The 27,790-nt window shown below is 47.9% G+C and overlaps 1 protein-coding gene across 5 annotated transcripts; it reads right to left on the bottom strand.

The window, feature by feature from the left end:
* Positions 1 to 101: 101 nt before the first annotated feature.
* On the bottom strand, positions 102 to 27,790 carry LOC101914619 (alpha-2-macroglobulin-like protein 1). 5 transcript variants are annotated; one of them, XM_027782462.2, is made up of 36 exons: positions 27,533 to 27,787; positions 25,166 to 25,352; positions 24,656 to 24,818; positions 23,846 to 23,898; positions 23,533 to 23,553; positions 22,052 to 22,205; positions 21,538 to 21,622; positions 20,864 to 20,984; positions 19,918 to 20,035; positions 18,730 to 18,839; positions 18,199 to 18,369; positions 16,634 to 16,858; positions 16,440 to 16,503; positions 15,762 to 15,907; positions 15,457 to 15,606; positions 14,380 to 14,577; positions 13,602 to 13,689; positions 12,818 to 12,983; positions 10,750 to 10,978; positions 10,278 to 10,401; positions 9,976 to 10,097; positions 9,575 to 9,626; positions 9,106 to 9,189; positions 8,533 to 8,709; positions 8,126 to 8,207; positions 7,354 to 7,510; positions 6,341 to 6,415; positions 5,970 to 6,141; positions 5,323 to 5,537; positions 4,792 to 5,007; positions 4,305 to 4,420; positions 3,537 to 3,627; positions 3,181 to 3,249; positions 1,835 to 1,937; positions 1,101 to 1,142; positions 102 to 277 (listed from the first exon to the last, which is right to left on the bottom strand). In XM_027782462.2, the coding sequence occupies exons 1-35, from the start codon at positions 27,601 to 27,603 to the stop codon at positions 1,102 to 1,104; spliced, it is 4,416 nt and encodes a 1,471-aa protein (XP_027638263.2). In that variant the 5' UTR covers positions 27,604 to 27,787; the 3' UTR covers positions 102 to 277; position 1,101. The 5 variants fall into 5 exon arrangements, 4 of the variants coding, with proteins under 4 accessions (XP_027638263.2, XP_013152280.2, XP_027638265.2 ...); XM_013296826.3 differs by having other exon boundaries at positions 12,818 to 12,980; XR_003553163.2 differs by lacking the exons at positions 102 to 277; positions 1,101 to 1,142; positions 3,537 to 3,627 and having other exon boundaries at positions 27,533 to 27,788.

Genomic DNA, 27,790 nt, shown 5'->3' with positions numbered 1-27,790 from the left:
AGAGCAGAGGTGAAGAAGTTATTTCTTCCAGGTGCTCTCAAATGCAAATTTCCTGGTTTGGGAGAAAAACAGTAAACCTGAAAAATGACTCAATCAGACAGTTCTAGTCTCCTGACTTTTAATAAGATGCCAGGCACAGTCTGAGCCTTTCAGAAACTAACTGCTCAGCAGGGAATTTCAAGTATTTTCTCTTTGCTTCTCATCTCCACGTGTCTGTTGGCGGGGTTGACAAAGGACTGAAGGACAGAGACTGCAGAAGATGGATCTGTCCCTGTTCCTGCGAAGACACCAAAGGACAAAAAAATCCCCATGTTCCTGAAGTATTAAAACTAACCACTGGGAATCAGGGTGGATTTTGCACCTCCTGGGACTGCCAGGCCATCAAGGATGGGGCTCTTGCTGACTCTACCCATACAAAGCCTATGGCAGAATCTCCACTAAGAGTGTGGGGCTTGTGGCAGGCATCCCAGGGCAGGGCTGTGTGCCTCCCACAGGCGATTTGTGAAGCAGGTGTTTTCTTCATCTTGTGGCTGTGGGCAAGGAAGCATCCAGATGCAAGCAAAGTTTGGAACAGGAGCAGGCACTGGTCAGCCTCAAGATTTGCCTTTGCCCAGCCTGGGAAGAGGACGGGTAGGTGCCCGTTCCCTAGTATGGATCAGAAGCCAGGCTGAGGCTGGGAATGGCGCTTGGTACTGAAACGCAGTCAGGCCTGCAGTAAAGGTGAACATGGCATGTTGTGTGTACGGGGCTGGAGGGCTGTGGAACTGCAGGGAAAGTGCTAGTTGACTTGAGGAAAGTGTATTTGATGCAAAGTGCCAGGACTGGTGGTAGGACTCAGGACAGGCAGCCCTCATTTTCTGTAACATACCTCTGACTGTCATGAGCTAGGCACCTCAAACTTTCCGCTTCAGTTATCCCTTTCCCTCAATTTAACTAGTGGCCTATGAGAACTCACTGTTACTTAGCATTGCTAATTACTTCCTAACCTGAACCTGCAGTCTGGCAAGTTTCTTGACCAAGGGCCCTTGCCTGCATCTTCCACCCTCTCCATATTCTTCAGGACCATGCCTGTGATGACAAAAGAGGTGTTGGGCCCTCACCTCACTCGCATGGAGCACTGTAGCTCATCACGGTAGTTTCTTCTGGAAGACAAGAAAAAAAGTGTTGGTAAGATACACTTGCCAAAAACTCACTAAAGCAATCCAACATTGTGCCTCTGTTTCTAGGACAGGCATTCCCTCAGCTTACAAGCCATGACTCCCCTCTGCTAAGACACACGAAATCACTGTTCTGCGTCAAACCCTCCGTGTGCAGCTAGTCCAGATTCACCCAAGTCATGGGGCCTGCCATCTTTTGAAGCTGTAAGTCCCAAACAGCTCCATTACAATTATGGATTGCTCACTTTCTAAAGCTATAGCAATCCCTGACACCTTTCTGGCTTTTCCTCCCACTAGAGACCCCAGAGAATAGAGGACAAGCTGGTTTTAGTGTCATTCTTCTAAGCCATTCCCTCACTATGGTCCCTCTGCCTTTTCTGCCTCCCACAAAATGTGTGTACAAAAGCACAGCTCCGAGCTCCTTGCTCCCCTCTTGGCTGGGAGAGTTAAACCCTAAGTGGATCTGCATGCCTACTTCAAGCTTGCAAGTTCTGGGACCAGAGAAAGAAGGATCTACCATTTTGAAACCCAGGATGGTAGGTCTATCACTAGAGAACTTCTAAGGGACAGTTAGATAAACATGTCAGGGATGGTGTGGTCTTAGACTTGACAAGTTCAGAAAATTTATTTCCAGTGGTACATTTGGGTGGTTTCTGCAGTACAGCATCTGAACTCACCTGGCATGTAGTAATCGTAGACCTTGATATTAGCTGGCTTACGATCCTTCACTTGCATGTCCTGCTGCACCAGCAAAGTGTAGGTGTGAGGTTGTCTAGTCAGCTAAGACCAAGAGATGCAAGGATTAAAGCCAGAACTGAAGTCCTGTAAGACAATCCCTTCCTCCTGCTCTCACTCAGGCTCCATAGAGACCTCATCACCATAACAGGTCTGTTCTGCTTTCCAGTACATCTCAGAAATACCTTTTAATTCACATTCTGTGGTGGTCATCATCCATTTCTGGTCACTGAATTTTACTCAGCTTATGAGAGACATCAAACCTACAGAGTCAATGTGCATCAGATATCTAAATGTAGCACTAGTATTCCCAACTGATCCCACATTCCCGTCTAGCTCTGCTCTGAGTGCCTTCATGAATCTTGCCTCAGTGGCTTTCTTATACGCAGTCCCATTACGTCAGCTTTTATTCTCCAGGCTCATACAACCCTCATCATTAAGCAGACAAATGCAAGGTGTGGATGAACATCTGCTCAATGGTAGCAGTTGCACGACCTGCTGTTGATTTAGTTCCACTTTGTGCTACCTGGCAGCCTGAGCTGAAATTTTTTTCTGTGCTGCCTTTCTGCTCTGTGCTGTAGATGTAACGAAAGCAGCATCTCTGCAAGTCTAATGCATCCACATGACACGAACCTGCTTACTGTGAGGCAAGCTTAGCTCAGCTTATTGGCAACTGGGGATGAAGAATCACAGACGTGTAAAGTGCTCCATGGAAATTCTGCAGTTTTAAAATTCTTGTCAGGTCTTGTTTCTGGTGCTGTTTAGGTATACATGTAACTAGCGAAAGGCCGGAGTGGTTGTTAATCTGTTGGTTAATGAGGCTGTGGAGTGAGCACTGATGCTCACGCAACCACCTGGTTTAATTTTGAGTGATCTTGGCAAACTCTATGAGAACTCTTAGATGCTCCCTACTACATTCAGGCTGCTTAAGGACTTTCTAAGAATTCAGGCTTGCTTGAATTTACTAGATGGATCCTGCTACTACTCCCCAGTCCTGATCAGACACTGTACATGGACTTTCAACACTCTCTGAGCAGTGCCAGCAGCTGTAGGCTTAACATCAGTCAGCCTCATTTTACTCACATTAAGGGGCCCTGTATACAGGCTCTACAGCTGAACTACTGCAGGCTGACACAACGCTTCTCCAGGTCAGCAAATGTGGCTGGTATGCAGGAACAGCAGCTCTGGATACTTAAAATACTAATGGAACCAAGATGCCAGAGTAAGCTAAAAGCTATCTGCCTGTCCGTAGTCCTTTTAATGACTAAATAGCCTAAATTGTACTCACTTCCTCCAGGTAGAGAATGACTCGGTCAGCTTCACTTTCAACTTTCTTCACTAAAGGCATTTTCTTTAGCTGAAAATAGGGCGAAAAAATGTCAGGAAGACTCTAACAGAAAGCAGAAACATTCAGGGATATTTGTCCTTGTGAGAGCATGGGCGAAATGTTTGCATAGCCAAAAGCCCTTGGGGTAGGGGAAGGCAAGGTGCGGTCTAGAAGAGACTTTGGGTATAAAGATTTCTCAGCAAGAAAAGAACTGTGTTTCTCTGCCCACAGGAATGATCACAGTTCTGCATACAGCCCTGCATGGTGGACATCCATCACTATTCCCATCCCAGCTGGACACAAACTCATGGTCTCACCTCTTCCAGTGAACCTGCCACGGGGCTGTATCCAGACAGCAGCTCCACTTGGATCAGGACCATGTTGGTGGACACACGGTTCCCTGTGTAGCTGCAGCAGGAACCCAGGGGACAGCACTAATGTTACTTTCTGAGCCATGATTTGCAGATACTCCAGCCCAGCTTTGGTACTCAGGTGGAGGAATCTGCCTTTCCTTCCACTGTTTTCCCTGTAAGCATACCTGTTCCTGTACTGTAATAAATCTTTGTGCTTCCCCTGATCTCTCTTTTAATTGTGATGAGCCAGGGAGAATAAATTCTTTGGAAGGCTTCTGGAGTTACCTTCTCTAGGCATGGCAAGGAATATCACATCCTCCGTCTGCTCTCTTGGCAGTTCTGTCCCAAGTCAGGTAGGGGTATAGCAGAGGAGGCTGGTGTGACAGTCAACCAGGAGCAGAGGAGGGAAGACTTAGAAAGTGTCAGCAGTCAGTCCCACAGAACCTTCACATCACTAGTGTTTTGAGGCCTAATCCTAGAAGGGGGTGAGACCCACAGACCTTGGGAGAAGTTTGGGTGACTGGCATGATAACAAGATAGGACTAGAGCCTGAGCCATCTCTTTGGGGTATTGTACATTTCACCCAGCTGAGGAGAGCACAGTTAAATGAATGGGGACATCTTAGCACTTTGGACCCCATGAGTGAAGGGGAATCCTGGCCATCAAGAGACTTGTGTGGTGCCAGAAGCCTCTGAGCAGAGGGGAGGCAAGGGGCAGCTGAGTGTCTCCTACCGAGCATGAATGGTGACAGGGAACTGGGTGGCGCTGGGTGCGGTGCACTCTGTCTGCACAGATACAGCAAAGGCGACATCGCTTCTTGGGGGAGGGAGGTTGTACCGCAGAATGGCCTGCCAGAACAGAAAGAAACTAGTTGACAGAGAATTTCATTTTTTTTTTTTTTTTCTGGAGAGTTTTCTTGTCTAGTGTTGGCTGCTGTTTGGTGTAAGAGAAAACTATGTGGCAGAAGTGGAGGTTCTGCTGGTGCACTGTTCCTGGTGGTGTTCACTGGACTTCTTGGAGCAGAGATGCAGCTCTGATGGGATGGAGATAATCCAGGTTTAATTTGGGGAATTGCTATTCCCTTCCTGTGGATCCCAGCTACTCCTACCAAGTCACTGCAGCAGTCTGTTTTCAGTGTTGGCTTAATAGCAAGGTGAGAGGTTCCCCTGGCTTTCAAGGCTTTTCCCCAGACAGACCTTTCCTCCCTGGCTGCCCTTACCTGCAGGAAGAGGCACCCATGGCCCTGCACACGCACGGTGTAATCTCGGGGAATGGCTGGCAGCTGCACTGTTTGCAGCAGGAGGCGATTGGTGTTGTCTACTCGGATGTTTTGGTTGAAATCCTCAGAGGAGAGAGAAGCCTGAAGATCAGGGCCATCCTTGCTGAAGGTCTTGGTTGCATAGAGGGCTAGGGCTTCCAGAGCAACCACCGTGTCCTGAGGGAAGAGACACACATTGGGCAAAACAGGATACCTGTGTCCTGTGCATGCCCAGTCCTTAGCCTCCCTCGTACTGCAGCTACAGCTCAATAAGGGTTGAGCTTTTGGCATGGGATTAGCTCAGAGGAATACAAATATTCACCTGATCCCAACTTCCAGGAGCTGTAAATCCCTACATCTTTTTTTCTTTCTTTTTTCCTTTTTTATTTTTTTTTCTTTTTTAAAAAAACTATGGGCTGTGTTAGAGCCCATTACTTTCACAAATGATAGCTGACGGCAGGTTCTTTGCTGATGATGGCTCAAGGGGATTACCTGGGTCGAAGCAAAGCCTCCGTAAGGGTTTTGCTGCTTGATGAGCCAAGACACAATCTGGGATGCCTTTCTGATGTCATCTGAAGACAAACTTGATTTTGAAAGGTGAGCCATGAGGATACTAGATGTCAATTCCACATCAACAGATGGAGCTCGATACCAGTACAGGGAGTCTTCTTCCTGTTTGGACCGTTGACTCCAGAATATTTGGTCATCTAGAGATGGAGTGGGAACAATTCTGGAGCGTGTAGCTGTAACTAATGACCTTGGAGCCCCACTCAGCCCCTGCGCCTAGATACTGAGTGAACATGTACATTGGGTCAAGATATAGGTGCATATCTCCCTATTTGCCCCCCACACCTTGCTATTCCCAGTAAAAGCCTAGCCTTGCAAGTTGGGAAGGAGCTCTACAATATCCGTGAAGCTGCCCTGGTTTGGATGACTGGGTGAGCCAGGACTATGAGATCATCCACAGAGAATGTCGGTCTCACAGTATAGATATAGCCCATGACAGCTCGGTGAGCAGAGGCTATCCAAGCCTTGGGGTCCCCACAGAGCGCTGCCAGTGCCCCCCTCTCCCTCCCTGCATTCCTTTGGTTGTGCAGCCCTGAGTTGTCCACACAATTCTGCCCCACAGTCTTTGGTACCTGATACTGTGGCTGCCTTATCCAATCTTTTGAGGATTTTCTGCACGAGGGCCTTGTCACCTGCTACTGCAAAGGCGTTTGCAGCTAGTGCCAGACCATAGAGGTTGGAACTGTCAGTATCAGCATTGACCAGGTCCTTTATACATTTCAGAGCTTTCCACACAACTGGGTCCTAGGATACAATTAAAAGCACACCGGTTGCTGGCAGGGTGGATAGGGTGGGGAATGCAGCCTTGGTGTGTGCAGAGTGGGGTGGAAACAGGGACAGGATACATGGGAGCAAACTGGTAACATATGGAGAAAGGCAGAGCACCAGTGCACTGCCTGCTGAGGGGCTGCGCACACAGCCCATCCCTGCTGCCGATACTCACGGAGCGTGGCATCCCGGAGTGTATGAGAGCTGTGATGATTGCAGAGCTCAGCCCCAGTCCTTCCTCCACTGCACCCTGTAGCCACCACAAAACAGAGAAGAGGAGGGCTGCTGTGAGAAAGGAGAGGGAGAAGTTTTCCAGTGCCTTCTGCTCCCTGAGCAGAAGCCAGCACAGGCAAAACTGCTGGTCCTATTCTTTCTGCTAAGGAAGCGCCAGGACTGGTATCTACTCTTGCGGATCCTTCTCAGCCATGGCGCCCCAAGCCCCTCTGGGCAGCTGATTCCCTCCCTCTGCTGAACACATCCCCCTTTCCCCTACCCTGCAAAAGATTTTCAGCAGCAGATTTCAGTGCCGGGGAAAGTGCTGTTCCCACAACCCCTCTGCAAGCTGGCACCTCAATGGAGGGCCAGGACAGTGGCAAGGGTATGGAGGAGCAAAAGAAAAGGTATCTTTTGCAAGGGGAAGTGAAAGGTACCATTCTCTTAGAGGATTATCTGTCCTGTCTACCAAACTGCTGCTGGCTCCACTTTGCTAGTATTCTCTGCGTGTCCATACATGCACAAGTGCTGTGCTTCTGAGTGTACAGGGCACATCCCTGGCAAGGTGAATCTCCCATGAGTGGCTGCCATCAATCTCCATTCACTCCATTTCTGACTTTCTCTGTACAGGGGGAAACCCAGACTGAAGGAAGAAACGGCAGCTCAATTTATCAAGACAATAGCACAGAGTTGTTGTTTTTTTGTTTTTTTTTAAGCATGTGTTAGCTTTTGAGAGGGTGCTAGGGCAGGGCACAGTTCCCATGAGCTTACTAATCAAATGCAAACCTCCATCATTCATAACTTGAAAAAGTGCCACCATGACTAAGCACAAACCCGAGTGTCACCCAAGGGTGACCCTGAGCACATCAGAGCCTTCCGCCTGCAGTAGGATTTGTTCTTGGCACCCAGAATATGAAGGAGCATTATGTAGTGGGGTAAATGAGGTACCTAATGAACAGCCAGCACATGTCATACCATCAGCCCATTGTTGAAGAGCTTCCCCACACTCTTGAAGCAGCCAGATGGAGTCTGACTGTTAATCAGAGCACTGGCAGCATCCTTTAAATTCTGCTCATCTATGTGGATGAAGTCCTGGGCTTGGCTGAAGGTCTTGAGGACAAGGGCAGTAAGCCTAGAGCCAAGGAAGGGAGAAGAAAATTTAATTGAACCAGTCACAGATGCCCATCTCCAGTAGGGCACAGAAATCTCTGTGTCTTCCATTATGTCATCCCTGGGGAAATACCAGTAGGCCAGAGCCTCAGTATACATGGAGAATTGGAAGCCATGCACGTGAGGATGGTCTTGAAGCTCAAGCTCAGATCTATTTGCATCAAGAGAGAAAAAAATCACTGACGGTTCTTTGCTTCCCCCAGATCTCTGTCAATTCCAACGCAGTGCACCTGAGCAATTTAAAGCCAAGAGGGCTGATATTTAGTGAGCTCACTCAGCTCCTTTCCCAATCCTGTTTGGGCACAAAGCACTCTGGAAAACCTGGGAAGAAGGTGTCTTTGCAGCTAAGTTTTCAGAGTCAGTCTCACTTGGGGTTCCCAAGCACAAACAATCAAACAGGGGTACCTCAAGTCAGCTTATTGGCATGGTTCTCTTCCAGAAAGTCTCAGGAGCAGTTTCTGTTCGAAACACCACACCTCCAGCCTCCCTCAGTTTCCCCAGACCAAAATCCAAGCCAGCTTGTGCCTGACCAGGTCAAGCTGTTGTTCCTCAACTGTGTCTGGACATCGCTGCTTACCATGTGTTCCCTGGCTCACTTCCTTCCCCAAAGGCACTGTATGAGCCATCTGCGTGCTTGTACAGGAGCTGACGCTGATATCCTGTGGGAAGAGGCTGGGGGTAGTGAAAATGCTCTGTGTCTGTCCTGTTCTCAAGGTGTCAACCTGCCCTGCCACTCCTGCTGGTCATTACAGAGAACATTGCCTCTAAGGAGTTTAGCAAAGGGCTTTCAGAGGGGTGCTGTGTAGTTCTTGTTCAGCTGAGACACAGCAGCCTGATGTACACTGCTGTAATTCCCATGGTGTCAGGCAAGTGATGCTGCACAAATCCTGTTCAGCACCAAGCCTCTGATGAGATCACCACTGTACAACTACTGTAGTGGACATCACCAGCTTGAAAATCTAACATGAGCAGAAATCCACTCACCGCTTTCCAGATAACCAATTGCCTTCTGTTTGATTTCTGGAGTCAGTTGTCCTGTTTCTTCAAGGTATCGTGTGATAAAGACATTGGGGGCAAAATGAACCATGTTCTGCTCACCACAGCCACTGGACATCTGGAGGAGCTCATCTATATTGTCCAGTGCTGTCCCCAGAATGTCACCTGTAGTACAGAACAACAGCTTTGGAAGCTTTACGTATTCTTGCATGCAAAAAATTTCTGGTCTCACTGATTCTCCAGATAACCTGCTAAGACTGGCCTCAGTTCACCTCTGCTCACACTAGGGTGACTAATATCTGCAGAGCCCTGTAGGAACAGTGATATGGTACTTGCCCATCTTTCCCCTGGTTGGGTGAAATTATACATCCACCTGGCCCAGTGTCACTTGTGTAAGAGAGATGGGATGTTTCTCTGGAAGATGTAAAGGCCCAGTAGCACACTTCCCTGTACACATTCCCTTTTGTTACTCCGTTTGCTAAAGCAGACATGGTGGCATCAGAAGGAAAGACTCCTGCAGGGAAAAAAAATCTTACTTTCCAAGAGCCCCTTAAATCTCACCTAAGAAAGAGATGTGGGCTCTCTCCGACCCAAGGACCACATTCTCTGGCATAGCGAAAGTGATTGTCTCTGAAGTGGAAGTTCCTGCAAATGGCAGAAGCATCAGAACAACAACAGGCAGGAGGGAGATGGCAGAGCCACAGGCATTCCCAGGAGATGGTGTAAATCAGGCTGGGATCACCTCATCAGGTGGTGAAATCAGCATTCAAAAGAGAGCCTGACCCGGAGATCAGGCCACTCACTGATGAGTGAGGCAGTGGTTTGGTGCTGCCAGGAACTGGTAGTACTGGGTAGAGCTGAATGGCTTTGCCTTCCCATAAAAGCTCCAAAATCCCTGACATGCCCCTCACCTCCAGATAGTCCTAGAGTTGTTCACACACCACACTGCTTCTGCTTGGTCTCCTTGCCCTGTGTGCATGTACAGTCCCAGTGGTAAGACAGTCCCTGTCTCTGGGGTACCTGCACCTACCTTTAGGGCACAGGACTGAGGTGTGGGTCTTTTCCTCCAGCAGCCCCTCTGCCTGGTGGGGAAAAGGCTGGTCAGCTCAGAAGGGAGAGCAGTAAAACGAGACAGCAGTTGCGCAGCACCCCACCTTCCTGCAACCACCTTTTGCATCCTCATGGGCCATGCAAAGCACCGCACAGAGAGGGTGGGGATATGTGTGCTGACAGAGAATTTTCACTGGGAAGCAGGTTTCTGAGCTACTACATGCCCCCAGTGCAGCCTACTCTTAGAATCACTCCTTGACCAACCTCCCCGGGAAACACGCCTGTCTGCCCTGCTGGTTCTCCCTTGCCAGAGACACCCACTGGGCTGTTTCGACCCTGAGCTGTTTCCAGCCTTCCCAGGACCCTGAAGCATACTCTGACCTTCACCAGCAGGTGTTTAACCACTGTGTCCTTCCCTCCAGACTCTGGCACAACAGCTGTACTCTCAGTGCAAACATCTTCCTGATCCATCGCCTCAGCAGTGACAGTGAAATTCACCTTCCCTAAAGAACAAAACATCGAGAGGCTGTTTGGCACATCCATACCTATGTTTTAATTTGCTCAGCCTAAGGCTGCTCACTCATGCTTCACATAATAGGCCACTCTCACTTCCAGTCCAACCCTGGTTTCCTCAAGCAGCTCTGCCAGTGCCTCCCACTCCTGCCCCTCCCTTGTCCTCTTACCTAATTTTGTAGCCTTCACGTCCCAGAAAAATGTTTTTGCTGAATCGGGACACAGACACGTAGTGAACCTGACATTTGCATGCACAAATTCATAATCCCTGGAGTCCATTAGGCTAAGCTGGAGCTAGAGGTGAAACAAAAGAGAGTTTGGGTTACAGAGTTGCTGCTGTGTTTTCCCTTTTAGCTCCTTGATCCAAATACCAGTCAAGCCCAGTTTGAGTATGGTGATAGCCCTGTCGCAATATCTATGGGACACCAACAGCCCACGGACATTGCAGTCCTGCAGGGCTGAACTTATCAGGGGTTGGGGGTTAAGCTTGACAGAGATGGCTCTGCATGGGGTTTGTGAGGAGCTTCCTGAAGTCTTTTGCCCAGTACCTGAGGAGGCAACCCCTTGTCTGGGTCTCTATCAGTGAAGTACCGTTACCACACATCCCCCTGCCCAAAAAACATCCTGGAGGGAGCCACTCACCACCATGCACTGCTTCAGGTAGCTGAAGACTTTGACTTTCAGGGGAAATGACTCTCCCCTGAAGACAGAGTAGGGCAAGGTAGGCTCCACAAAGAAGGGCTTGAAGCTCTGCAGGCTTGTGGTGTCTGAGATTCCCAACCCATGGCTCTCTGAAGTGCAGAAGGTCATGGCTCTCCAGTCTGTGATACTGTCGGGTACTGTGACAGCTAGCTCAGCAGCCCCTGAATCACTGAGGAGAAAACAGGGTGGAAGGGGTTGCCCCTATCCCTGTAAAGATTTCTCTTGGGAAGACAAATGGAGAAGTACTATGAACTGGAAGTGCATGTGAAGGTGTGAGTATTTCAAGGAAGTAACACAGAGGTATGGGAAAGATAGCAAATAGGTAGGCAAGGAAGGACAGAAAGGCAAATACAAACAAAAATTTGCTTCTAGACAGTGCTCCACCTCAAATTCTTGTTTTGTGTGGGCACGCAGGGCTCCCAGAGGTCCATATTATACACCCAGCCTGTGCCAGGGAGTACCACGTGACACTTCACCACACTATCACCCAAAATCCCAACCACAGCTTGGCAGTCATCGTTAAAAGTGTCACTTACAGATCTGCATACACAAAATGGAATATGGTACCTGCCCTGAAATGGGCCTAATCCAGCCATATGAGATGGCGAGGCAGAGATCCTATTTTACGGATTAAGAACATTGACACATGGGAGAATTAAGAAAGCTGAGATGTATGAATAAGGGGAGAACAGTAGATACTGCATAACCTGACTTTAGCGAGGCCTTCGACACAGTCTTCCATAGTATCCTTGTAGCCACATTAGTGTGGACTGGACAAATAGATGATAAGGTGAACAGAAAATTTGCTGGACCATTGCAGGCAAAGGATGATTGTTGGTGACACAAGGTCCAACTGGTGTCTGTTTACCTGTGGCATCCCTCAGCCACTGATACTTAATGATATTAATTCTGCTTAATGGCTTTATTAACAACCTGGATAATAAGAGAGGGGACATCTTCAGCAAGATTAGCAGATGAATCTTGTCATGTATTAGCAGACTATATCCTACTGGGGAGGGGTTCCTGATATGCCGGAGGGAAAGGCTGCTATTGAGAGGAACCATGACAAGCTGAAAAAATGGGCTTGACATGGGTGAATTCTGTATCTGGGATGGAATAATACCATGCAACAGTACAGGCTAGGCAGCGACTGGCTAGTAAGCAACTTTGGCAGAAAAAGAGGTGTGGTTCCTAGTAGATAAAAAACTGAGCATGAGACATCTTATGTGCCCTTACAGCAATGAAGGCCATCGACTTCTGGACTGTATTAAGGCAACTGCAGTCACTGGGTTGAGAAAAGTTTTTTTGCCCCCTGAATTGGGACCACATCTGGAGTACTGTGTCCCATTTTTGCTTTTCAGTATAAGAAAGACACTGACATACTTGAATGCATCCATTGGAGGGCTACCAAGATGGTCAGAGGGCTGGGGCATTTGATATACAAGGGATGGCTGAAAGAACTAGGATTCTCACACAAGAGGGAAAAGATAGGAAGAGATCTTTCAGCTTTCTAAAACTAACTATTGGGAGGGTGTAGAGACAATGAAACCAGTCTCTTCTGAGGTGCATATTGATAGGATGAAAGGTAACAGATGCAAGTTGGAGCATGAGAAATTCTGACTTGGGATAAAAAAAAAGTACCATGAAGATGGTCAAACACTGGAACAGGTGCCCAGATAATCTGTGGAATTTCCGTCCTTGGAGGTACAGAGAACTTGACTACAACCTGATCTAACTGGAGCTGACTTGTGCAGGATGTTGAGCTACAGACCTTTGGAGGTCTTTTCCATCCTATAGAGTCTGTGATTTTATGTTCCCCAGGATCATTTGGAAAATCTCAAGCAGAGCCAGGAACTGAACCAAACCTCTGTTGTCCTTATACACTTCTTCACACCTCTCTTTTCTTTGTTGGCGCAGAAGCCATTAATGCCCTGGCTCTGTTCCTGCCTATTCCCTCTCTGCGTAGGAGGTCTGGATCCATATGGGGCCACAGCCCATAATTACTCACTTGATGGGAACCAGAGTCCAGATGAATGTCTCTGGAAACCAGGTACGGACTGCCCGTGCCTCGCTACCCAACTCAACGTGCTCTGATTCAGCACGCACAACAGCACCATCTGGTTCTGGGTCTAAGTTGTCCAAGTTATCCAAGTCTGCCAGCTCGCTGTAAGCTACTAGGAATACAAACATTCATTCAAAAGCAGAGCAACTGTGAAATCGGGGTAGAGTTTAGCTAGGAAAAGTTCAGCTCTCCATCCCTCCCACTTCCACACCAATCCTCCTTGTCCTCTCCAAGATGCTCTCAACCTACTTGTCTTCCATAAGACAGCCCAGGAGACCATCTGGACTTCATTACGTGTGCTCCCCCTTGAGGAGCTCTACCTGCTCACACTTTTGCCCTCAGCCCCTGAAGAAGGACCTAGATTCTGCCCAGTGCCAGTCTTGCCTCGTTCTCTGGTTTCCAGCAAGACCTTTCCTAGTCTTACAAACAGATGTTCCCTCCTGGGACAGCTGCTTCCTTTCCCCCCTTGACCATGTTATCTTCCTGCCTGCCAGCAGAAGCTTCCAAGCAGGTTCTTCCTATGCAGCCACCCCTCTGCCCCTCCAGTGTACTGGACACACATGTATTTCAGGACCCTTCCCCTTTTCCTGTGGTGTACATCTCCTGTGCAACCTCCCACTCATCTCTGGAAGCCATCCCCAGTTCCTCAGCACACTGCACGTTCAGCTGCCCTTGTGCAACCTGTATGTTACCCGTAATTTCCAAAGAAACAGGATAAATCGAGATGTACACATGTAGTCGTAGTAGAAAGTGGTCTGGGTGCGGCACTCAATTGGGGACTTGATTTGAAGGTTGGTTAAAAATGTTAGACCTGAATTCTGGAGGAAAGAAGGGGAAGAAAAGAAGGTAGATTTCAGTGGAGGCGGTGGTGTGTCTGAGGGTCTGTCTCTGCCCTTGCCTCCCAGCGTATCAGCCACCCTGTTCTGTTGCACCACAGCCTGACCTGCAAATTTATACAGGGAGAGAATGCAGATCTGCCCTGCTCCCAAATCCTGCTAATGGATCCTCACACCAAAGGAAGCTCTCTCCAGGCAGCATTGCGGGGGTGACCACTCACATGTGCATGCCCACAAAGTCATCGTTTTGACATCACAGTTTGCTGCCCACCCTAAAAGACTTGTTCTCCTCTTTCACCTGCTATTTCTTTCTACTATTCTTTCCCTCCTTTCCCCAGTCCCCCTTCTCTCTCAAGTGCTTTGCTTTTTCAACCTCCAACTTTCTGTGACTCAGGTTGATGCTCCCCTTTCCTTCCAACTCATAGAAAGTCTGAGGGTCTCAAGCTTGGCATAAATGGGGAGCTGACTTCTAGGGATCTGCCCAATCAATGGGAATTTACCAAGCTGGGAGCATGGAGGGCCAGAGACCTCTTAGTTCAGAAGCCTGATGGATTCAGAACCTGAAGTTGCCAGTGTTTACAGGAAAGACAATCTGTGAAGCTACCCAGTGTGGACCTGGGGTACAAAAGGGCCCACCTCTGACATTTCAGGTTTTCTGGAAATTAGATTTACCTTCAGAAGTTCATAAATATCTGGTTGGGACACCGCATAAGAGTATCTGTTGTACATAAGTGGTGACATTGTTCCTGGTGGAAGGGTGCTCTGAGGGGAACTGGTGACTCCTGGGCTCTGGTAGGTAGTACAGTAGTCACTGTAAGGGTCTGTGAGGGTGCTGGAGTGCTCCTGAGAATAGCTGAACATGTTGTGCACCTGTAGACAGAGAACAACACCAGCACAGGTCAGTGTGAGAGGCAGAAAGTTCTTCATTTCTATCCAGAGATTTTCTGTGACTGCAGACGCAGAGCTCAGATCCTGCCTGCCACGAAAGCCCAGCCCCAAAGCTTCTTGAGCTACATGGAAAGCGTCCACAAATTTTACATTCACAGCACCACAGAGGAACATGAATCCCTCCAGGGTATGGCCGCATAGCTGTGGCCACTTCTAGCTCATAGATTGTACCTGTGAGCTCAATGCATACAGTGGGAACACCTTCCCAGTAAGTCATTAGATAGCTTCTTGTCTGACTGAAGGCACATCCTGGATCCACCAAGACAATGCTAAGAGGCAATTCAAGGGTCCTTAGACACAATGCATCTCAGGTCTAGAGGAGAAATGGGACCCTTCCACTGCCAAGGCACCACTTACAGTCCAGTCTGTGAATGGAAGGACTGTCTGGTTAATGTGAGCTGGAACAAAGACACGGAGCCTATCACACATTGGGTCTTTTTTTTTTTTTTTTTTTTAACATAACTCTTTTTCTCAGTGTATTGTCATTAATTGGTTCGGGAGATGGAATTCTCTTGCCATCTGGTTGCCACTGTGGCAAAGCACTCTAAGTTTAGCAAAGATGTGACTTTGGGGGTATACTCAGGGATGCCAGTGGGTTATTCTATTAGATTCCTCCATAGAGACTGGATAATTTGGCAGGTGTTTGATGTCAGCCTTCATTTTTTTTCTTGTAAGCCATATCCTGTCCCCATTCAAGTACTTGCTCGTATACCCGCTGTGCCTTATTAACTGGTGACTGCAACCCAATACTCAAAAGGCATCGCTCCAATATTAGCAAGGCTCAGCACTAAAGTGACTCACACTGTCCCTGGATAGCTCAGCCTCTGGCCTCAGGAGAAGGATGCTCTGGTCTACAGCACGGACGCTACATAGGGAACCTGGTGCAGCTTGCAGGTGGAGTCGGACAGCTGATCCTGGGAGAGCCACTGTGTCTGAGAAGCCAAGCTTCACCTGAAACAACAGAAGAAAAAAGGACTGAAGACATTGACAGAGGAAGGAAAGGGGAGACTGTGGCTTCTGGATTCTGCTGGATATCTATGGCCAATCTGCAGTTAATTAGCTACCCTCCAGCCTACCTGTCCGCTTACATTTTGTGCACTACTTACATGGTTCCTGAAGCACTTGGAGATTTTGAGACTGAAGGTGTCAGCTGCCACTCGTCCCTCAGGGAAGGCAGTGTAAACAAAGAGGGTAGCCATGGGTGAAATGAGGTCAATGGGCAGAACGACATTGAAAGTCCCACGATATTGACCTGAAGGAAGAAGGACAAATAGAAAAGGTGTAGGAAGAGGCAAGGATGTCTGTCTCCAAGGTTTACAGCAACAACACGTTCATCCTCTATAATACTTCTGTACAGTTACTTGGATAAAAATTACTCTATCTTGCTTCTGGGGAGGCCACAGCTAGACCAGGATGTAGGTTAGTGCCATTTTGTAGCGATGACCTTACATCACGAGTGATCCTGGCAACACTGAGCAATTGGAAGAGAAATTACTTTCCACCTGAGTCCAGCAAAAGGATTCTGTGAGTTTTCTTAGATGTCTCTGGTAATTCCTGCTTGGCAGATAAAGTCTGACAATTTCATAATTTGACCAGAAAAAAAATTAAATTAGGGAAATTAAAAGACAGACGAGAGGGAGCGTATGTGCCATTTCCTGTTTTTTGGTGCCAGCTCTGTTGTTTCCTCTTGGTCTCAGATCTCTTTTTTTTCTCCTTCCCCATTTAAGCTGGAAGGGCTTTCCTGTTGGGTCCTTAATCTGTTCCTGGTATTTAGATGCTCTTACCTAATGGTGGGTCAAGAAGTACTGTTGTCTGGCCATGATGCACAAGGGATCCTCTGGCCAAAACCTAAAGGGTAGTGAACAGAGCAAAGGGTTGATAGTGTCTCTGCTCCATGTCTCTGGGCCAGCAAAGAGCCCTGTGCTGACACGGACCCGTGGCAAAGCTGACCTTGTTGCCTGCGCTGCCCTGCACTCACCAGGTGGTAGAAGTCTGCTCTGGCAGCCCCATCCCCCAGCTCGGTGGCTAGGATGCGATAGTGCACAGTGACCTGCTGCATGTCCCCACAGGGCAATGTTGCCTGGCCTGGCTGGATCCTCACAGAGCTGTGGCTGGAAGAGTAGAAGGCCCTCAGTACGAGGGATGCAGTGCCGTAAGACACCCTCACATTTTGACCTCTTAAGTCCTCCGGCTGGGTCTTTGCCTGTGGCACAGAAAAGGTGGCTCAGTGTCTGAAGATTTCTTACAGCTCTCCCCCCACCAAAACCAAGACTCAACCGGACAGTGGGCTCTGAACTCTCCCAGGGTAAGGTGTCTATTTCCAGTTAAGCCAAGCTCAGCCAGCACCTTTCTGTGGAGCCTGGCATTGCCCACTCCAGCACTCTGGGATAACTAGCACCTAAACAGGAGGCAGGAAGCTGTATAGTACTAGGGCTTGGGCTGGAGCCCGAACTTCTGCAATGCTGCTGCTACCCTGCAAGCAAGCCGGACTGTTAGACTGTGTACAGTGGCTTATTAGTCGCTGGATCACACTACTGAACGCTTTGATTCTGTCTGGTACATGGGGGAAAGTATCAGTGTGGATCTGCCCCGACAATGTATTTCACTGTGCAGTGTTGTTCTACCTGCACACTGTATTTCTTTTAGCACTTTCCCTCATTCATAGGATAGAGGTGGCAGGGGACAACTGAAGATCACAATGGCCTTGCTCATCTTTGACCTGTGACCTATCTGCACGCAGACTATGATATTACCCTCTTGTGGACTTCCAGCAAGGTCCATCATCTAAGATACTCTATGCACTCTGACAAAGAGACAGGGTTTGCCTCAAAGTGCCTTGACTTTGAAATTTAGATAGGACATGTATTAGAACTTACCACTACAACCACAAAAGAGAGCCTCATGGGAAAGCAATACAAACTTTTCTCTGCCAATTCCCTGTTGGTGGTGTCCTTATTTAGCTTCTTACATCCTGGTTACCTTCTCTGTTCCAGACTGCCTTGCAGCAACTGCTTCCTTACTAGCCTTCCTTCTTTCTATCCTAAGTTTTCTGCCTTTTCGATCACAGGTTTCTCCTAACTCTTATGCTATGAGGAAACATAATGCAAACTGGTCACTTTTGTTTTGTCACTGTTGTTTTCTTCTCCACATGTATTTTCAGATGCTTCTTCCCTAGCTTCTTTCCTGTCTTCTTGTTCCATACCATGTGGGAGTTCTTCCTTCACTCTCTGTCCCTCTCCAGCCCCACAAAGCCATTTCCACCTCAGACAGAGGTGCTATGTAGGCAGACCTCAGTCACAAGCTCATGGGGCCTCTGTCCGTTGCCCCAGCTCTCACCATGTCTCCTGACTGCTCAGGGACTCTGCATGGTACTAGCGGCCAGAATGCTGACTGTGCTATAGGTTGTTCCTTTTGCCCAAATCTGTCATTTCACTGGTCCGTGCCTCCATCTCCCTGGCTATACTGAGACAATGACATAAACTATAGGTCTAAGGGATGTATTGCTTGGCTCTAGCCAAATCCAATGTCATTATTTGGCTTAACCTGTAGTAGAACTTTGCTGCTGTTGTCCCATGCTGATGTCTCTAAAGTGAAAGAGGCCATCCCAGCATCATCCGTGAAGTAGCTCTTGGTCTGCTTCCTGCTGCCATAGGACACTGTAAGAATCACCTCCTTGTTCTTCAGGTGTGTCCCATTGGCACTTTTGAGTTCCAGCTGTAACGGTGCAGAGAACAGTCAGAGAATTAGAGGCCTCAGGATCGAAAATCTACCTTCTGGTAGGAATCCCAGCTCCCCTTCCTGCAAAGGGACTCTCAGCGTAAACTCTAACTCCTCCAACCCCACCCCACCCCCAACTGATGCAGCAGCCATCTCATCTGGCAAAGCCATGTGCCTAACCTATGGTCACACTTTTGGATTACCTCTTGGTAAAGATGTCAAAGGAGAGACTGGGACAGAGGACTGTGCTAGCAGCCTTGGGCAGCTCATAGCAAGGGGACCCCTCAGTACTTCTGTGCCCACCATTCCCTTAGGCCCAGCTGCTGGGCTTTCCATGTTTCTGCCCTGTTTACTTACATTGCCATAGTAGGGAGCTCCTTGCTGATAGTAGTAGCTTGTCCCCCAGAACTGGAGAGTTGTGATATCAAAAGTGACCTTGCAGTTTTCAGTGGTGTTGAACTCCACCCCTAGGAAAGACAGGAGGTGCACGTAGGTGAGTATCGTGCATCTGAGCAAAGGTGGCAAGATTGGCTGCACTGAGGTCCATCAACTCATTGATAGTCCATTGACTGTCATTCATAGGGGATTGCAGGTTCTCCATGTAATTTCAGGAGTCATTTAACACAACACACACATGGCAATAGTGCTTCCTACATTCTGACCTGCTAGAATGACAGCAGTCTACCAGGAGGTCTCTGACAGTTATCAAATGCTCTTTCCGACTTTAAGATAGTCCTACTCATAATTGTCCACTTCCATTCTCCTGTCATTCTCACAGCAGAGTCACTAGAAGGCAACATTCTTCCTTGCCTTCACCACATTAGTTTACAGTCTGCTGTCTTGTCATGCGCCCGTCTGAAATCACTGCGGTTTTTTACTAAGTGAATGTGTGTCACTGCTTTCAGCAAAGGGCTGCAAACCTTTTTCTTGTAAGGAAGGGTTTGTAAAATTCTGTAAGAGAGGAAGCCTTACAGGATGGGATATTCAACAGTAGCCCTGGACAAGTAGCCTCATCTCCCTATCTGGGATGTGGTGATAAATCTGATGAGGAGCTATTGACAGTACGCAGTCAGTACCTTGGTTATCACTGGTTGCTCTGAGTGTCTCCCCATTCCAATGGACTTTCCTAAAGTATGGTTTAAGAACAGAAGAACCTGGCTCACCTCTGTGCACATTTCTACTGTGTCTAGAAGATGAGAAAAAACAGCTGTTGCCCATCTTTGCCAAATCAAGGTGACTGTCAAACTTGACTGGCTGCAACAGCTTGTGGAGGAGCAAGCATACCAGTGAAGCTCGTCCTGCAACTGGGAGAACTCACATGTCCTATATGGTACGCGAGAACATCCATGCTGTCATTGTGCTCCCAGGGAAGACACAACCCTCTGAACATTTGACCCCATGGGAGCCAGTGCAGAAAGCTCCAGTGATTTGATGGGAAGACACAAGGATCCACAAGGATTCTTGCAGATGAAAACTCAAAACCCCAAAGACAAGCATGTGTAAAATAAAAGATTTTCCATGAAGTGTAGAATCAGTTTTTGCTACCTGTTCCACTTTCTTTCAGAAAAGCCACAGCTTCCAGGTTGAAATCATAGCTGTCACCACGCTTCTGGTGGTAATTCTTAATATTCACCTCAGTGGCAAAGCAGCCATCCTCGTTTGTCTGGGGATGTGAAATTGTATCTGTTAACCAATCATGAACCCACTAATCTCTTCTGCAGTGCAGATCAAACCCAAGGCCCTGAAGTCTAAAAGTATGTGACTAAGACACTTGAGTTAAAGGAGCAACTCTCATACTGGCATGAAATGTACTAACTTTCTGTGAAGCAGTCCCTAATAGGAGATGCTGTTTCACATGTGTCTCATCTTTACACATTCACCCATGCGCCAGCAGCAAACATGAATTGACATTTCTCCCTAACAACATGATTTCTTCTGCTAGGTAAGAATTTACCTTTAAGATATGTGCTTAAATATATATATATTAAAAATATATAAACAAATAGAGATACATTCATTCAACCCTAGAGATGAAAAAGTAAAGTCTGTGCTGAACTACAATTGCTTGCTTAGATGCTAGAGGCAATTTCTGTATCTCCAAAACAGCTGTTTCTGGGAAACAATACATAAGTGTTTACATCAGACTAAAAGGCGGTGCTAAAAAGCATCCAGTGGAAGTGAATTAATGTGGACAGTGTTTGTATCTTTTATTGCCATGTTGCAATATCTGTTTTGTAGGCAAATCTGCAATAGCTAACTTGCCTACAGATCCTTCTGCCTTTGAGTGCATCTAAGTGCAGTCAGAGAAATCAGTGACAGGGGCTAAGACTGCTACACTGGGGATTTAAGGACATATCAGTCATTCAACCCCAAGCAAAGAGTATGCTGCTTCAATAACTGATGCCTGTCCCACTTCTTCCTTCAGTATTCTTCCCTCTCTTTGCCCCTGTTCCTGTTTTTTGCAAGAGGAATGGGTGTCCCATGTGCTTACCTCGCCAGTGTAATCCTTACAAATACTGTGCTTGGCTTTGGAAGACTTCCGACTATAGTGGAGATGTTTACGGCACACCACAGCCTTCACACTACCTTGGACTGGTTTCCCATAGGTGTACCTGGCAAATATGACAGAGATGACTTACATACACATAGAGAAACACTGGCTGATGTGTGAATAATATCAGCTTTAGCCTGTGGTTTGCAGCTATGCAATCTAGCAGCCTGCAGTATCTTCACTGTTCATGAGCTCAGCAGAGACCAGGAAGTTAAAATTACTTCATCAGATTGAGACAGAAGGCTGTGGTGGGTCAGTTCTGTCCGAATCAACGCTAGTCCCACCAGGCAGTGCTAGGGGTCATTGTGGTGACCACAAGTTGAGTCATTATTCCTTCCACACTGGCACTAATCAATGCAGCAGAGGTACCGTACTGTAGGGCACATGCCCCACTGAGGGGCTTCACTACCACATTTCCAAACAGAGAAAGAAGTAGGGCAAGAGAATATCGAGAAAGGTGAGAGTCCAGGAGAATTCCTTAGCAAAGGATACCAGAGTACCAGAATTTGGGGTGAGGGTAGGGTTGGCAGAGACCAGTTTGAGTTCAGTTACAGGCAGCAGTGCAGTTTCCAAACCAGTAAGAATGCACCTTCCACCATGATAAGTCAGCTCACATGCCACAGACGTGGAGACGGAAGTTCTCCTCCAAGATAGTGACCACCTGAGGCATCTGGATGGAGACACTGAACTTGGGCATCACTGTGTGTAAGCAAAAGGAATATAATTCATTGAGAACAGAGAGTTCATTTGTTCCAATCCTCCCCAAATGTTTTTTCACAGAAAAGAAATCCCTCCTTTCATTCCCTGACCACCAGCACAGGGCCTTGCAGTAATGCACCAGAGCCCAGCCAGGAGACTGTGGTGGGAATAGACAGCCTTAGTCTCCTCCCCAGGGCACAGTTGTGGGACAGTGCCTCTGTCCAGCCTCAGGACATGGGGGAGGAGAAAGCCAGTGGGCCTGAGTGAAAGTCAGCGATTACGCCTACTGGCAGGCAGCTGGACATCTCAGGTGCTAGCACAACTAGCACAGCTGTTCACAGCTGCATGGCCCGTTCAACTCTGTGTGAGAGAGGGGGGCTGGAGGCAATACACCTTTCTCTGCTGCCTTCAGCTCCCTGAGACTCTTACCATACTCCTCTACCCTGAAGGCATGTGTACGGTCAGGCATTTTGATGACGTACTCTCCAACTGGTGCTTCTGCAGCCAGAGGGAAGGACAGATCCACAATGCCTCCCACAGGTGTAACGTTCAGCCACTGTGCAATTCGGTTCCCTCTGGGGTCCTGCAGAGGCAGTAGTAGAGAGTAGTTATTTGCCAGTGCAAAAAGAAACTCTTTTGCAGGCTGCCCAAGCTACCACAGCATGGTCTGAGCAATCATCCTTTTGTCCTGAGAGTCCTGGTCTTGACACAGCTACAGGGCTTAGGTAAGTCTGAGCGTGAAGAGGACAGGGCTTTTCTCCCTGTGTCATTGACAAAGCCAATCTAGCATATTATTGCTCTCTGGTGGCACCACCATCTGGTTTATTGCCTGCCTGCCTCACTAAGGGATAGAGATGGTCCCTCATAGAGACCCCTGGGGTGATCTGAGCTGGCATAGCCCCCAGGTCACAGTGGAGAGGGTCAATGCTGACAGCACATGCTGCCTAAGGCATGAGCTACCTGGGAGTGATTATGGGGGAGCCTGATATCTTGAATCCCCAGGAAAGTCTGGGGAAATGAGTCCAGGACTTCATGCAGGGGACCACGAGGCCCAGAGAGAAAGGAGGATGTAAAGACCTGGGGTGTAAGGGCATTTAGAGGCTTTGTTGACTGTCAGTCATGAACTGACTGACAGTGTTCTCACACTGCTGGTTCTTGGGAGGGCAAGGTGCACAAGTCTGGCTACGGTCACACTGCCCAGCCAGCAAGGATTCAGCGATCAGTTGATGGGTGCTTTATAAACATATGGAATGAGTGGGAAGTGTTGTTTGGAAGAGTGAAACTGGATCAGGGTGTTACGTTTGTATAAACTGGCATAAAGCATTGTATAGGTGTCTCAGAAACTGTATGTTTATCAATCGATTGCTTGGTAGGTATGGCATGCAGTACTGCCACTTACTAGTTGGAACTGTGACCTCTATGTGGGTTATTACAGACTCCGCACCACTTTCAGGCATCTTTCCTCAGCTCAGGTGATTGCAGTCCATATTTTACCTCCAATATTGAATCTAACCTAACAAATTCTGAGAAAAATATCCTGAAAGCTGCTTTAGGAAGTTTCTCTAGCTGCGTAGCCACAACACTAACTGGTCAAATTATTGTTTTCTGCACGTTAAATATAAAAGTCTCTTTAAAGAAAATTCAGGATTTTCAGAAATCTCCATTTCACAGGCTAGAGGGACTAGAAGTCTAGGAAGTTTTTTACTGGCCCTGTATGATTGGTATTATGACATTGCACTGCCAAACTTGTGTGGGTACCAAAGGAAGAAAGGGCAAGAAGTGAAGGACAGTTCCCATTCATTCTGAGGTAACTGGCTTTCTGCATCCATATTTCCCCACCATAATCTCCAAACCTGTGTCTTCCCCAAGATGAGTGGAGGTCACCACTTTCAATAAAGTAGGTGCTTTACCTTCAGTTCCACCAGGCCGTGCTGTGGGGAGGAAGTGACAGTTACTGGTGGGATGATTGCAGGGACGTTATCATCCACTTCCCTGGAATTTTTTATTCCCCCAACCATCCATGAGTCTTCCCTAAGCATTTCCCAGGGACTGCCCGTGACCCAACACCACAAGCAGCCCAACGCTATTTTTAAGCACCACCAGCAATGCTGAGACTGGCTGTCTGCAGATGGATCACCCAGCTGGGCCAAGCACTGATCCAGACGGCATGGAGGCAGCCCATAGCATTTTCAGCTTTTTAAGGTTTCTTCTCTCTTGACTTACCGTTTCATTGCTGGCAATAAAGGCCTGATCCAAGGTTACGATTCGCAACTTGACTGTAGAGCAAAAGAAAAACAGGACTGGCTGAAATGAAATCAAGTTTGTTAATAATAATAAAAATGGGTGGCTAAGAAAGATGTGCCCACATGCTTCACTGAGAGGGTGAGGGCAGCAGCCAAAGCCATCCGCCCCTGGGCCTACGGTCAAAGCCTTGCTATGAGCTGGCCTCCTGCTAGAAAACAAGTGGTAGGAGAGGCGGTGTGGAGTTTCTGGGAAGGCTGGATGTGCTGGTGAGAAACAGCATTTTTCTGGACATTGGACCTGCAGCGGGGCACTCAGTCTTGCTTGCAGTGAAGGTCATGCTAGCAGAAACGGTGGAGAAGCACAGGGCAAACAGCTGGTGATCTGAGCTGTGCTAGGGCAGTGATGGGGTCTGCGGGACCATGATCCTCATCTGAGGAAGTCTGGGGGAGACGGAGGGATTTAGGGCACTGACCAACTATTATGGCTTTGGCTGGAGCAATCACGAATACAATACAGTGGTATCTGAACCTTTTCTCACACATCAGCTAAAACACATAAGCTGTGTTCACACTGGCATGCTGTCTGAGTACTGCTAGTACTGGAGAAAGCATGTGCCATGCCTACGTAGGAGAGAGGTATCCCCAAATCCCTCAAAGCCTAGAAGGGAGATGAAGCCTGTGACCCATCTCCCTTGCAGAGAAGGCCCTGCTCCAAGTACCAGAGGCTACCCCATATTTTGTGGCCTGAGAACTGCTCTTTCTCTCACAAGACATGGCATTCTGTCCATACCGATCTGTCCAGGTTTGTACACTGGCTTGTCTGTCTGGATAAAAGTCTTCTTGTCTGTATGCTTGATTAGGACTTTCTGTTTCTTCTGAAACTCTGAGTTGGGTTCCAGGACCGTGATAACAATAAAAGCCACTTCACTGGGTTTTCCAGCAGGAGGAGGGACCTGCAGATATAGTTGCAACCATCATTCAGGATGGTTCACATTCATGGATCCCAGGCTTCTGGAATGATTATGGTACTGTTTTTATATTGCTCCAGTTCTTCTTGCCCTGAAAGACCTCACAGTAGTTTTAAGAATGTTTTCTAGAAGAGTAAAATGTCAGTGGGGCTACACAGCAGGAAGGGCACTGGCAGATCTATACAGGCTGAAGCAGAAGATTCAGTGCCCTAATAAGACGTCCCCATGGGAAGACACAATTCTTTGTCCTTCTCCCCAGCAAGAGCAGAACTCACGCACTATCCACCCTACTCAAAAAAAAATACTGAAAAAACCCTTTTTTTTTTCCTCACCTGGAAGCTTGTGCAATGAAAGAAGGTGAGCTGAGAGATGGACTGAGTGATCAGAGTCTCATTCCCAGCTCTACTTTGCAAGGTTACTGTCACATGGATTGGGACTGCTTGCTTTCTGCTGAGCTGAAGGCACACTGTCTCTGAGAAGGGGTAGTAGAGCTGAGATGGTATCGCCACAGCATAATTTCTATTAAAAAAGAAAGAAAAGGAAAAAAAAAAAAAAGTCAGGTAAAATGGATTTTCTAAGAGGACAGGTTTTGACTGTAGGATTTCGGTACTTCCTAATAAGACTTCTGGTCTCTTCACTTTCATGTTGTCAGTGGGGCAAGATCACAACGTTCTTCTCATCTATAGCTAGTGCAGCCCTTAACACTGACTCTGCACTACACACTGCATGCACATGTAAAATTATACAGTCACTGCTTCCAAAACTGGAAGTCAAAATAAGGTGAAGAGACCTCCCCATGACACCCAGCATGGGACCAGCAGCAGAGCTTGGCTACATTGCAGGTTTCCTGAGACTTCAGCCTTGAACCACACTACCTGTCACCTTCAGTTTGCTTGGTGTCTTTCTGTCCTACCAGCTGCCTCTGGGCTCAGAACAAATGCAATGTCTATGGGACCCAGAGTCCCAGCATCGTGTCCCAGACACAGTCTCATGAGCACCTTCTCTTCAGCTCACAACACTCCTGTCCTCCGTGCTGTCTTATGCCAAATCTCACACTTCTGTGGCTACTCTCATAGCTGCGCCCATGGATAACAGCAAGCAGCTATTCCTATTGTTTCGTTCTTTTTCATCTTACACTGCACTGCAGCAACTAGGACACAGAAAAGCCAACATGCCAGCAGGTCTGAAAACCCTTATCGCTGACTCCTGCTTACTGCTTCTGGGCAGGTTCAGCCAGCAGCATATTTGGCAGCAGCAGAAGGAGGAGGGCAGGGCCTGGAAAGATCAGAACAGCAGGAGGCAGGGACATGACCTGCTGGCAGGTCTTTGCTGGAGCTCAGCACGCTGGCAAGAGGGAGTCAAGGTCCTGCTGGCCAGGAGCCTTGAGTGGTTTCACAAAAGTGCTGCCAAGCTGCCTTGACTAGCTTGTCTGCTGCTAATGTAAGGGGATCTGGTGACAGGTGCTAATGACATTTTCCTGCTTAAGCTGACTCATGGCACCTGCCCCTGCCACAGGGCCAAAGAATGGGTTGAGCACTAAAGACTCACTGCTTGAAGCTCCTGTACCTACCTTCCTCCTAGTGATCCTTTACTCTAGAAATTGCCTTACACCCCTTTGACAATTCATCCTTTACCCTTGCCTTCTGAGCTATAAAAGTACAAGACAGCATTTCTGAGGCTATCATTCAAGAATCCCAAGAGCCAAGCTGCATTACTTTCTCATGAATCTACAAAAATATTGGTATATAGGCCAGACAGCAGGCAGCCTATTGAAGCAAGCAGAATTTCCACAAAGCAAAGCTTTGTTATGAAAATAACAGTGTGAAGCCGGTAGCAGAAAAGCATCATTTGAGCGGGAGTTGTGACAGCCTATGGAACATGTCCTAGAGGAAGGGGCTGTATCCCTGCTGGAAAAGAGTTTTAAACTAGACTTGTGCATGCCACACTACACATGGCAGGAGGAAACCCAGCTACAGCCTAGCGACATACTTCCCACTGTAACAACTACTGTTCGAGCGCAGCCATGTTTCTGCTTGCACTTATGCCATGGCTGCAAAAGCAAAGGCCTTCAAAAAGCAAGAGCATGTTCACAAGCCAGTATATCACAGCAGTACCTGCTGGAACAAGAGCTGCATTCGTGATAAAGTATATGAAGAGAAGTGGCGCTGGGAATTGTCCGTGCCAGTGGTCTGAGAAATGCATGGAGGGAGCAGGCAGCCAGCCAAGCCAGAGCAAACACACCACTTCACAAAGACCATCCCTATTAGATACCTTGGGCTCATGTTTGCTGGGTTTGTAAAGGCACCCAGCTTTGTCCGCTGAAGATTTCAGTGGTGACCTCTCACTCTAGGGACAAAAGCACAGCCCAAAAGGGAATTTATTCTGCCGCACAGCAGGAGATGTGAGATGTTGGCAGGTCACAATTAATCACATGCAGAAAGCTCGCAGAGTTGCTCTGCCTGCGTCCTTGCAGAAACACATGGTCTACATCAAAGGCACTAAAGGGAGAGCCAAGTAGTAGGGGTAGCGTGGTCAGGAGGGTGCATGGGAACCAGATGAAGCCTTAGGAATATGAGAAATTACACCGTTCTGGAAAAACATTCCTGGTCTTAGGACTCCTGTCCTGTTTCTCATACACCGCCACCCCCCAGGATTCCCCACAGACCAGAGCATGTATGTAAAGTAGCTGAGGTTCTTACAGCGTTGCAGGTGTTCCAGCTGTGCTAGGCAGGAGAAGGATGCTGCCCCACAGGAAAGCGATGTTCCACATAGCTGATTGCAGGCTGAATCCCTCCACGGAGAGCTTAGCTTCTCTTCTGTCCCTGCTTCACCCCTGCTTCTGCTGTCTTCCTTCTTCCCTCTGCCCCTCATCCAGAGCTGAAGGACTATGCAGCTCCTGCCCTGACAGGGTGACCGTTCTCTCTCTTGGCTTCCAAACCAAGAAGGTGGAAATCATG

This window comes from Falco peregrinus, chromosome 6, assembly GCF_023634155.1.
Source record: "Falco peregrinus isolate bFalPer1 chromosome 6, bFalPer1.pri, whole genome shotgun sequence".
NCBI classification, from domain to species: domain Eukaryota; kingdom Metazoa; phylum Chordata; class Aves; order Falconiformes; family Falconidae; genus Falco; species Falco peregrinus.
This window is presented reverse-complemented; position numbering and strand designations above follow the sequence as displayed.